At 45.9% G+C, this 11444-nt stretch overlaps 1 protein-coding gene across 1 annotated transcript; it reads left to right on the top strand.

Annotated features, from left to right (window-relative positions):
• Positions 1–416: 416 nt before the first annotated feature.
• On the top strand, positions 417–11055 carry LOC115127668 (bone morphogenetic protein 3-like; the record flags this gene model as incomplete). The annotated part of the gene is made up of 2 exons (XM_029657282.2): positions 417–881; positions 10076–11055. Coding segments are annotated over exons 1-2 (1263 nt in total), but the record flags the coding sequence as incomplete, so codon positions are not given.
• Positions 11056–11444: the final 389 nt, after the last annotated feature.

The following is an 11444-nucleotide window of genomic DNA, read 5'->3' as shown; positions in this document are numbered from 1 at the left end:
GTCCCAGTAGTAATACCCAGCTGGTCCCAGTAGTGATACCCAGCTGGTCCAAGTAGTAATACCCAGCTGGTCCCAGTAGTGATACCCAGCTGGTCCAAGTAGTAATACCCAGCTGGTCCCAGTAGTGATACCCAGCTGGTCCCAGTAGTAATACCCAGCTGGTCCCAGTAGCCATATATATTACCAAGCACAACATCCTTCACCTTCAATGAAAGCTGAGAACGGGGACGATTGGCTGTCGATGGAGAGATCTGCCCAGATCTGAACAAAACCAAGAGCTGCTGCCCTCTTCAACACTATTAGCTATTACTTCGAACTGGGAAGAGGGAGTCCTTATTCAGTCAACCGAGAGAGAGGGAGAGATCATCTTTGATATAACTGTTCAAGTGCACGGCAGACAGAGTGGAGCGTGGCTATTACCTCTTCTTTGTTTCTTTTAGTGGGTGTCGAGTTTTTCAGGTGATTTTTAAACAAATGAACACTGGTCGAATCTTATGGTGATGCCACCTATTTTCACTGGGACACGCGCTCTGAGTGGGAGATTAAGACCAGCAAGTTATTCTGACTGAACGTGTCCACCACTATTCTCACTGAGAACATGGCTCTCTGTCCGCAGTTACTGCTGCTGCTCGGATGGAGCTATCTATTCGGTGGATATTGCGCGATGTTGAAAGATCATTTTACTGGTTTGAAAAGAAAAGGTGAATCTGGGCACTCAGGTGCCCCCCTGGGGGACAAAGACCGCTCAGAGAAGAATGAGCAAGACCTGCTTTTACAGGATACTATGACGGAACACATGCAGATGCTTTACGACAAATATAACCGTGCAGGATTTCCTTTCAAGGATGGGAATACGGTCCGCAGCTTTAAAGCGCATTGGGGTAAATCTAATTAAATATGTATTTGTCTCATGCCGAATTTAACGAATGTAGACTTAACAATGATATTCTTGCTTAGAAGCCTTTCACAACTATGTAGAGTTACATAAATGTAATTTAAAAAATTATATGAGCACAAGAGGAATAAAATACACAATAATCCAACATGTGAGACAAATTGGTTGAATCAATGTTGTTTCCACGTCATTTCAACCCCCCCCCAAAATATATGTGATGACGTTGAACTAACACGGAGAACTAATTGAATTTGCAAATCAACAAATCAACATTAGCGCATTTCATATTTTTTTACGTAGATCCAAGAGTGAAATTGTTTGCTGATTTCAAGTTCGTTTACAACTCAACTAAATGCAAAACAAAACTAGACATTGAATTGATTGATGTCTGTGCCCTGTGGGATGGAACTATACAGGGAGTACCAGATCAATGAGGTAGATATCTACATGAAGGCAGGCTAAAGTGACCAGGCATCAGGATAGATAATAATAAGGTAGGTGAGGTAGATATGTACATGAAGGCAGGGTAAAGTGACATCAGGATAGATAATAATAAGGTATTTGAGGTAGATATGTACATGAAGGCAGGGTAAAGTGACTAGCCATCAGGATAGATAATAATAAGGTATTTGAGGTAGATATGTACATGAAGGTAAAGTGACTAGACATCAGGATAGATAATAATAAGGTATTTGAGGTAGATATGTACATGAAGGCAGGGTAAAGTGACATCAGGATAGATAATAATAAGGTATTTGAGGTAGATATGTACATGAAGGCAGGGTAAAGTGACTAGGCATCAGGATAGATAATAATAAGGTATTAGAGGTAGATATGTACATGAAGGTAAAGTGACATCAGGATAGATAATAAGGTATTAGAGGTAGATGTGTACATGAAGGCAGGGTAAAGTGACTAGACATCAGGATAGATACTAATAAGGTATTTGAGGTAGATATGTACATGAAGGCAGGGTAAAGTGACTAGACATCAGGATAGATAATAATAAGGTATTTGAGGTAGATATGTACATGAAGGCAGGGTAAAGTGACTAGACATCAGGATAGATAATAACAAGGTATTAGAGGTAGATATGTACATGAAGGCAGGGTAAAGTGACATCAGGATAGATAATAATAAGGTATTTGAGGTAGATATGTACATGAAGGCAGGGTAAAGTGACATCAGGATAGATCATAATAAGGTATTTGAGGTAGATATGTACATGAAGGTAAAGTGACCAGGCATCAGGATAGATGATAATAAGGTATTTGAGGTAGATATGTACATGAAGGCAGGGTAAAGTGACCAGGCATCAGGATAGATAATAATGAGGTATTTGAGGTAGATATGTACATGAAGGCAGGGTAAAGTGACTAGGCATCAGGATAGATAATAATAAGGTATTAGAGGTAGATATGTACATGAAGGCAGGGTAAAGTGACATCAGGATAGATAATAATAAGGTATTGAGGTAGATATGTACATGAAGGCAGGGTAAAGTGACTAGACATCAGGATAGATAATAATAAGGTATTTGAGGTAGATATGTACATGAAGGCAGGGTAAAGTGACTAGACATCAGGATAGATAATAATGAGGTATTTGAGGTAGATATGTACATGAAGGCAGGGTAAAGTGACATCAGGATAGATCATAATAAGGTATTTGAGGTAGATATGTACATGAAGGTAAAGTGACCAGGCATCAGGATAGATGATAATAAGGTATTTGAAGGCAGGGTAAAGTGACATCAGGATAGATCATAATAAGATATATGTACATGAAGGCAGGGTAAAGTGACTAGACATCAGGATAGATGATAATGAGGTATTTGAGGTAGATATGTACATGAAGGCAGGGTAAAGTGACTAGGCATAAGGATAGATAATAATAAGGTATTTGAGGTAGATATGTACATGAAGGCAGGGTAAAGTGACTAGGCATCAGGATAGATAATATATAGATAATATATAGATAATAATAAGAGTAAAATAAAGAACAGAGTAACAACAGCAAATTATTAGTGTGAAAGTGTGTGTGTGTGTTGTCGGTATGAGTGTGTGTTTGTGCGTATCTAGTGTATGTGAATGTGTGTGGGTTTTGTGTGAATGTGTGTATATAGTGTGTGTATATATGTATATATATAGTGAACAAACATTAGGAACACCTGCTCTTTCCATGACAGATTGACCAGGTGAATCCAGGTGAAAGCTATGAGCCCTTACTGATGTCACTTGTTAAATCCACTTCAATCAGTGTAGATGAAGAGGAGACAGGTTAAAGAAGGATTTTTCAGCCTTGAGACATGGATTGTGTGTTTGTGCCATTCAGAGGGTGAACGGGCAAGACAAAATATTTAAGTGCCTTTGAACGGGGTATGGTAGTAGGTGCCAGGAGCACCGGTTTGAGTGTGTCAAGAACTGCAACGCTGCTGGGATTGTCATGCTGAAGAGTTAACCTTGTGTATCAAGAATGGTCCACCACCCAAAAGAGAACTTGTCCAGCCAACTTGATACAACTGTGGGAAGCATTGGAGTCAACATGGGCCAGCATCCCTGTGGAACAATTTAGAGACCTTGTAGAGTCAACATGGACCAGCATCCCTGTGGAACGATTTAGAGACCTTGTAGAGTCAACATGGACCAGCATCCCTGTGGAACGATTTAGAGACCTTGTAGAGTCAACATGGACCAGCATCCCTGTGGAACGATTTAGAGACCTTGTAGAGTCAACATGGACCAGCATCCCTGTGGAACGATTTAGAGACCTTGTAGAGTCAACATGGACCAGCATCCCTGTGGAACGATTTAGAGACCTTGTAGAGTCAACATGGACCAGCATCCCTGTGGAACGATTTAGAGACCTTGTAGAGTCAACATGGACCAGCATCCCTGTGGAACGATTTAGAGACCTTGTAGAGTCAACATGGACCAGCATCCCTGTGGAACGATTTAGAGACCTTGTAGAGTCAACATGGACCAGCATCCCTGTGGAACGATTTAGAGACCTTGTAGAGTCAACATGGACCAGCATCCCTGTGGAACGATTTAGAGACCTTGTAGAGTCAACATGGACCAGCATCCCTGTGTAACGATTTAGAGACCTTGTAGAGTCAACATGGACCAGCATCCCTGTGGAACGATTTAGAGACCTTGTAGAGTCAACATGGACCAGCATCCCTGTGGAACGATTTAGAGACCTTGTAGAGTCAACATGGACCAGCATCCCTGTGGAACGATTTAGAGACCTTGTAGAGTCAACATGGACCAGCATCCCTGTGGAACGATTTAGAGACCTTGTAGAGTCAACATGGACCAGCATCCCTGTGGAACGATTTAGAGACCTTGTAGAGTCAACATGGACCAGCATCCCTGTGGAACGATTTAGAGACCTTGTAGAGTCAACATGGACCAGCATCCTTGTGGAACGATTTAGAGACCTTGTAGAGTCAACATGGACCAGCATCCCTGTGGAACGATTTAGAGACCTTGTAGAGTCAACATGGACCAGCATCCCTGTGGAACGATTTAGAGACCTTGTAGAGTCAACATGGACCAGCATCCCTGTGGAACGATTTAGAGACCTTGTAGAGTCCACATGGACCAGCATCCCTGTGGAACGATTTAGAGACCTTGTAGAGTCAACATGGACCAGCATCCTTGTGGAACGATTTAGAGACCTTGTAGAGTAAACATGGACCAGCATCCCTGTGGAACGATTTAGAGACCTTGTAGAGTCAACATGGACCAGCATCCCTGTGGAACGATTTAGAGACCTTGTAGAGTCCACATGGACCAGCATCCCTGTGGAACGATTTAGAGACCTTGTAGAGTCAACATGGACCAGCATCCCTGTGGAACGATTTAGAGACCTTGTAGAGTCAACATGGACCAGCATCCCTGTGGAACGATTTAGAGACCTTGTAGAGTCCACATGGACCAGCATCCCTGTGGAACGATTTAGAGACCTTGTAGAGTCAACATGGACCAGCATCCCTGTGGAACGATTTAGAGACCTTGTAGAGTCAACATGGACCAGCATCCCTGTGGAACGATTTAGAGACCTTGTAGAGTCCACATGGACCAGCATCCCTGTGGAACGATTTAGAGACCTTGTAGAGTCCACATGGGGCCAGCATCCCTGTGGAACGATTTAGAGACCTTGTAGAGTCAACATGGACCAGCATCCCTGTGGAACGATTTAGAGACCTTGTAGAGTCAACATGGACCAGCATCCCTGTGGAACGATTTAGAGACCTTGTAGAGTCAACATGGACCAGCATCCCTGTGGAACGATTTAGAGACCTTGTAGAGTCAACATGGACCAGCATCCCTGTGGAACGATTTAGAGACCTTGTAGAGTCAACATGGGACCAGCATCCCTGTGGAACGATTTAGAGACCTTGTAGAGTCAACATGGGGCCAGCATCCCTGTGGAACGATTTAGAGACCTTGTAGAGTCCACATGGACCAGCATCCCTGTGGAACGATTTAGAGACCTTGTAGAGTCAACATGGACCAGCATCCCTGTGGAACGATTTAGAGACCTTGTAGAGTCCACATGGACCAGCATCCCTGTGGAACGATTTAGAGACCTTGTAGAGTCAACATGGACCAGCATCCCTGTGGAACTCTTTAGAGACCTTGTAGAGTCAACATGGACCAGCATCCCTGTGGAACGATTTAGAGACCTTGTAGAGTCCACATGGACCAGCATCCCTGTGGAACGATTTAGAGACCTTGTAGAGTCAACATGGACCAGCATCCCTGTGGAACGATTTAGAGACCTTGTAGAGTCCCCATGGACCAGCATCCCTGTGGAACGATTTAGAGACCTTGTAGAGTCAACATGGGGCCAGCATCCCTGTGGAACGATTTAGAGACCTTGTAGAGTCCCCATGGACCAGCATCCCTGTGGAACGATTTAGAGACCTTGTAGAGTCAACATGGACCAGCATCCCTGTGGAACGATTTAGAGACCTTGTAGAGTCAACATGGACCAGCATCCCTGTGGAACGATTTAGAGACCTTGTAGAGTCAACATGGACCAGCATCCCTGTGGAACGATTTAGAGACCTTGTAGAGTCCACATGGACCAGCATCCCTGTGGAACGATTTAGAGACCTTGTAGAGTCAACATGGGGCCAGCATCCCTGTGGAACGATTTAGAGACCTTGTAGAGTCAACATGGACCAGCATCCCTGTGGAACGATTTAGAGACCTTGTAGAGTCCACATGGACCAGCATCCCTGTGGAACGATTTAGAGACCTTGTAGAGTCAACATGGACCAGCATCCCTGTGGAACGATTTAGAGACCTTGTAGAGTCCACATGGACCAGCATCCCTGTGGAACCCCGACGGATTGATGCTGTTATGCAACTCGATATTAGGAAGGTGTTTGTATAGTTGGGAATATAAAGCACCTGTTGATCCAGAGCCCAACCACTGAGCCCATTACCCAAACGGAACGGCTGTTTCACCTGTTGATCCAGAGCCCAACCACTGAGCCCATTACCCAAACGGAACGGCTGTTTCACCTGTTGATCCAGAGCCCAACCACTGAGCCCATTACCCAAACGGAACGGCTGTTTCACCTGTTGATCCAGAGCCCAACCACTGAGCCCATTACCTAAACGGAACGGCTGTTTCACCTGTTGATCCAGAGCCCAACCACTGAGCCCATTACCCAAACGGAACGGCTGTTTCACCTGTTGATCCAGAGCCCAACCACTGAGCCCATTACCCAAACGGAACGGCTGTTTCACCTGTTGATCCAGAGCCCAACCACTGAGCCCATTACCCAAACGGAACGGCTGTTTCACCTGTTGATCCAGAGCCCAACCACTGAGCCCATTACCCAAACGGAACGGCTGTTTCACCTGTTGATCCAGAGCCCAACCACTGAGCCCATTACCCAAACGGAACGGCTGTTTCACCTGTTGATCCAGAGCCCAACCACTGAGCCCATTACCCAAACGGAACTGTTTCACCTGTTGATCCAGAGCCCAACCACTGAGCCCATTACCCAAACGGACTGTTTCACCTGTTGATCCAGAGCCCAACCACTGAGCCCATTACCCAAACGGAACGGCTGTTTCACCTGTTGATCCAGAGCCCAACCACTGAGCCCATTACCCAAACGGAACGGCTGTTTCACCTGTTGTTTAGTAGTCTAGGGGAATGAACGGCTGTTTCACCTGTTGTTTAGTAGTCTAGGGAAATGAACGGCTGTTTCACCTGTTGTTTAGTAGTCTAGGGAAATGAACGGCTGTTTCACCTGTTGTTTAGTAGTCTAGGGGAATGAACGGCCGTTTCGCCTGTTGTTTAGTAGTCTAGGGGAATGAACGGCTGTTTCACCTGTTGTTTAGTAGCCTAGGGAAATGAACGGCTGTTTCGCCTGTTGTTTAGTAGTCTAGGGGAATGAACGGCTGTTTCACCTGTTGTTTAGTAGTCTAGGGAAATGAACGGCTGTTTCGCCTGTTGTTTAGTAGTCTAGGGAAATGAACGGCTGTTTCGCCTGTTGTTTAGTAGTCTAGGGGAATGAACGGCTGTTTCACCTGTTGTTTAGTAGCCTAGGGGAATGAACGGCCGTTTCGCCTGTTGTTTAGTAGTCTAGGGAAATGAACGGCTGTTTCGCCTGTTGTTTAGTAGCCTAGGGAAATGAACGGCTGTTTCGCCTGTTGTTTAGTAGTCTAGGGAAATTTCACCTGTTGTTTAGTAGTGTAGGGAAATGAACGGCTGTTTCACCTGTTGTTTAGTAGTCTAGGGAAATGAACGGCTGTTTCTGTTGTTTAGTAGCCTAGGGAAATGAACCTGTTTCACCTGTTGTTTAGTAGTCTAGGGAAATGAACGTTTCACTGTTTTTAGTAGCCTAGCCTGTTGTTTAGTAGCCTAGGGAAATGAACGGCTGTTTCGCCTGTTGTTTAGTAGTCTAGGGAAATGAACGGCTGTTTCGCCTGTTGTTTAGTAGCCTAGGGAAATGAACGGCTGTTTCGCCTGTTGTTTAGTAGTCTAGGGAAATGAACGGCTGTTTCACCTGTTGTTTAGTAGTCTAGGGAAATGAACGGCTGTTTCGCCTGTTGTTTAGTAGTCTAGGGGAATGAACGGCCGTTTCGCCTGTTGTTTAGTAGTCTAGGGGAATGAACGGCTGTTTCACCTGTTGTTTAGTAGCCTAGGGAAATGAACGGCTGTTTCGCCTGTTGTTTAGTAGCCTAGGGGAATGAACGGCTGTTTCACCTGTTGTTTAGCCCTAACCCTAACCCTAGGGAAATGGTTTGGACTAACAGTAGCCTTCAAGCCTGTTATACATTTTTGTGTCTGTGTTTATGGGTGAGTAGCCAATGATAGGACAGGTCATTTGTGTCTGTGTTTATGGGTGACTAGCCAATGATAGGACAGGTCATTTGTGTTTATGGGTGAGTAGCCAATGATAGGACAGGTCATCTGTGTTTATGGGTGAGTAGCCAATGATAGGACAGGTCACTTGTGTCTGTGTTCATGGGTGAGTAGCCAATGATAGGACATGTCATCTGTGTTTATGGGTGAGTAGCCAATGATAGGACAGGTCACTTGTGTCTGTGTTCATGGGTGAGTAGCCAATGATAGGACATGTCATCTGTGTTTATGGGTGAGTAGCCAATGATAGGACAGGTCATCTGTGTTTATGGGTGAGTAGCCAATGATAGGACAGGTCACTTGTGTCTGTGTTCATGGGTGAGTAGCCAATGATAGGACATGTCATCTGTGTTTATGGGTGAGTAGCCAATGATAGGACAGGTCATCTGTGTTTATGGGTGAGTAGCCAATGATAGGACAGGTCATCTGTGTTTATGGGTGAGTAGCCAATGATAGGACAGGTCATCTGTGTTTATGGGTGAGTAGCCAATGATAGGACAGGTCATCTGTGTTTATGGGTGAGTAGCCAATGATAGGACAGGTCATCTGTGTTTATGGGTGAGTAGCCAATGATAGGACATGTCATCTGTGTTTATGGGTGAGTAGCCAATGATAGGACAGGTCATCTGTGTTTATGGGTGAGTAGCCAATGATAGGACAGGTCATTTGTGTCTGTGTTTATGGGTGACTAGCCAATGATAGGACAGGTCATTTGTGTTTATGGGTGAGTAGCCAATGATAGGACAGGTCATCTGTGTTTATGGGTGAGTAGCCAATGATAGGACATGTCATCTGTGTTTATGGGTGAGTAGCCAATGATAGGACAGGTCATCTGTGTTTATGGGTGAGTAGCCAATGATAGGACAGGTCATCTGTGTTTATGGGTGAGTAGCCAATGATAGGACAGGTCATCTGTGTTTATGGGTGAGTAGCCAATGATAGGACAGGTCATTTGTGTCTGTGTGTGTTACATCTGTATTTTCTTTCAACTTGATTCAACTTTCCAATGGACTGTCTGGTGTAAACTGGGCTGGTGTGGCCTATGTAACTGACAACTGTAAGCAGCTCCATGGCCTCAGGAGACACAGCCACAGGTGTGGCCTATATGTAACTCCTAAATATACATGTTTTACGGTCAAGAGACCGTTATGCAGTTGGGATATAACCACTGATATGATAGAACTCCCTATTGCCATGTAGAACCTGTCAGGTTTCAGCACCCATTTATTAGAAAACAGTGCCTTCTACTGGAATGTGTTGATAATGCAGAGGGGGGGTGGTTAAGGTTTGCAATGCCGCCGTCACTGCAGCCTACAGAAAACCCACACAGAACATTCCCTTCAGGTTCTCTTTGGGTTATTAAAAACATTACTTTCCAACAACATTCTGTCAAACCAACATTTGTTAACCGGGAACCAAATGACTAGTGATTGGTTATTATTGCAAGATTTCCCTAGAAAAAATGCCATTTGAAGCTTTGAAACATTTGAATGATAGGGTTTGTAGACCTGCCTTAAATAGCCTCTAATTACATTTGTTTTTGTTCTGCTCCAGGTTTGACACTAAATTGAACGATATGCACATAGAGATCCTATAATTCATGTAATTCTATGGACACGTGGACCTCTCTGACCTATTCCATCACTCCAGGGGTGTTCAAATCTTCACCTGCTGGTTCTCTGTTCTACCTGGGTCGTTAATGGCACCCACCTGGTGTCAGAGGTATAAATGATTTGAATTTGTGGGTTCTATACTAACTGCCTCGTCCTATTGCTCTCCCAGGCACCATCAACAACAAGCAGCTCCAGATCTTCAACCTGACGTCTCTCACCAAGTCAGAGGCCGTCCTGTCGGCCTCGCTCCACTACTACATAGGAGACCTCCAGAACAGCACCCAGCACCCGGGCTGCAACAGCACCACCAGGCCCAAGAGCTGTGGAGCCCCTTCGCCATTCCGCCATGGCCTCAGGAGACACAGCCACCTCCAGATGGATGTGTGGAGCTTTTCCTCAGAGGATAACCACACCAGGGCTTTGGGCCACTTTGTGATCAACGTGTCTACACTATACAGGGACTTCATCTCTTGGCAGTGGAAGGACGTCACCCGGGTGGTGAACCAAGCCAAGCGTCATCGTGAGCTGCTGATCGGGATAGACGTGGCATCCCAGCCTGGACCCAGGCCCTGGAAGAAGCTCCTCTCAGACCGCTCTCCTTACATCCTGGTCTACGCCAACGACTCGGCCATCTCTGAGCCCGAGAGTGTGGCGTCGACACTACAGAGGCATCAAACGATGACTACAGCTGGAGAAGGGGCCTTCGCCTCTGGCTTCAATAGACTGGGGCTGCACGCTCGGAATAACACAGCCGCGCAACAACAGGCGCCTCCTCACAGACGCCGGCGCTCGGCTAGCGTACTCCTCCCGCTCCAGAACAACGAGTTACCGGGGCCGGAGTACCCGTATGAGACGACGGGCTGGGATGAGACCAGCCCCTACGAACCGCTGGAGAACAAGCCAGTCCGTCGGCCGAGGAAAAAGACGCGTGGTAAGAGCCAGAGGCACGACGGTAAGATGCCCCTGCTGCAGTTTGACGAGCAGACGATAAAGAAGTCTCGTAAGAAGCAGTGGAACGAACCACGGAACTGTGCTCGTCGCTACCTGAAGGTGGACTTTGCAGACATTGGCTGGAGCGAGTGGATTATATCTCCTAAGTCTTTTGATGCCTACTACTGCTCAGGGTCATGCCAGTTCCCCATGCCTAAGGTATGTCTTCATGCTTCATGTAATTAATAATATAATGTGCCAGTATGTGTTTCCCAGACAGAGTCCCCAACCCTCATCCTGGAGAGCTGCAGGTTCTGCTGCTTGGTTAGACAGGGTCCCCAACCCTCATCCTGGAGAGCTGCAGGTTCTGCTGCTTGGTTAGACAGGGTCCCCAACCCTCATCCTGGAGAACTGCAGGTTCTGCTGCTTGGTTAGACAGGGTCCCCAACCCTCATCCTGGAGAGCTGCAGGTTCTGCTGCTTGGTTAGACAGGGTCCCCAACCCTCATCCTGGAGAGCTGCAGGTTCTGCTGCTTGGTTAGACAGGGTCCCCAACCCTCATCCTGGAGAGCTGCAGGTTCTGCTGCTTGGTTAGACAGGGTCCCCAAC

This window comes from Oncorhynchus nerka, unplaced genomic scaffold (genome assembly GCF_034236695.1).
Source record: "Oncorhynchus nerka isolate Pitt River unplaced genomic scaffold, Oner_Uvic_2.0 unplaced_scaffold_1932, whole genome shotgun sequence".
NCBI classification, from domain to species: Eukaryota; Metazoa; Chordata; class Actinopteri; order Salmoniformes; family Salmonidae; genus Oncorhynchus; species Oncorhynchus nerka.
This window is presented reverse-complemented; position numbering and strand designations above follow the sequence as displayed.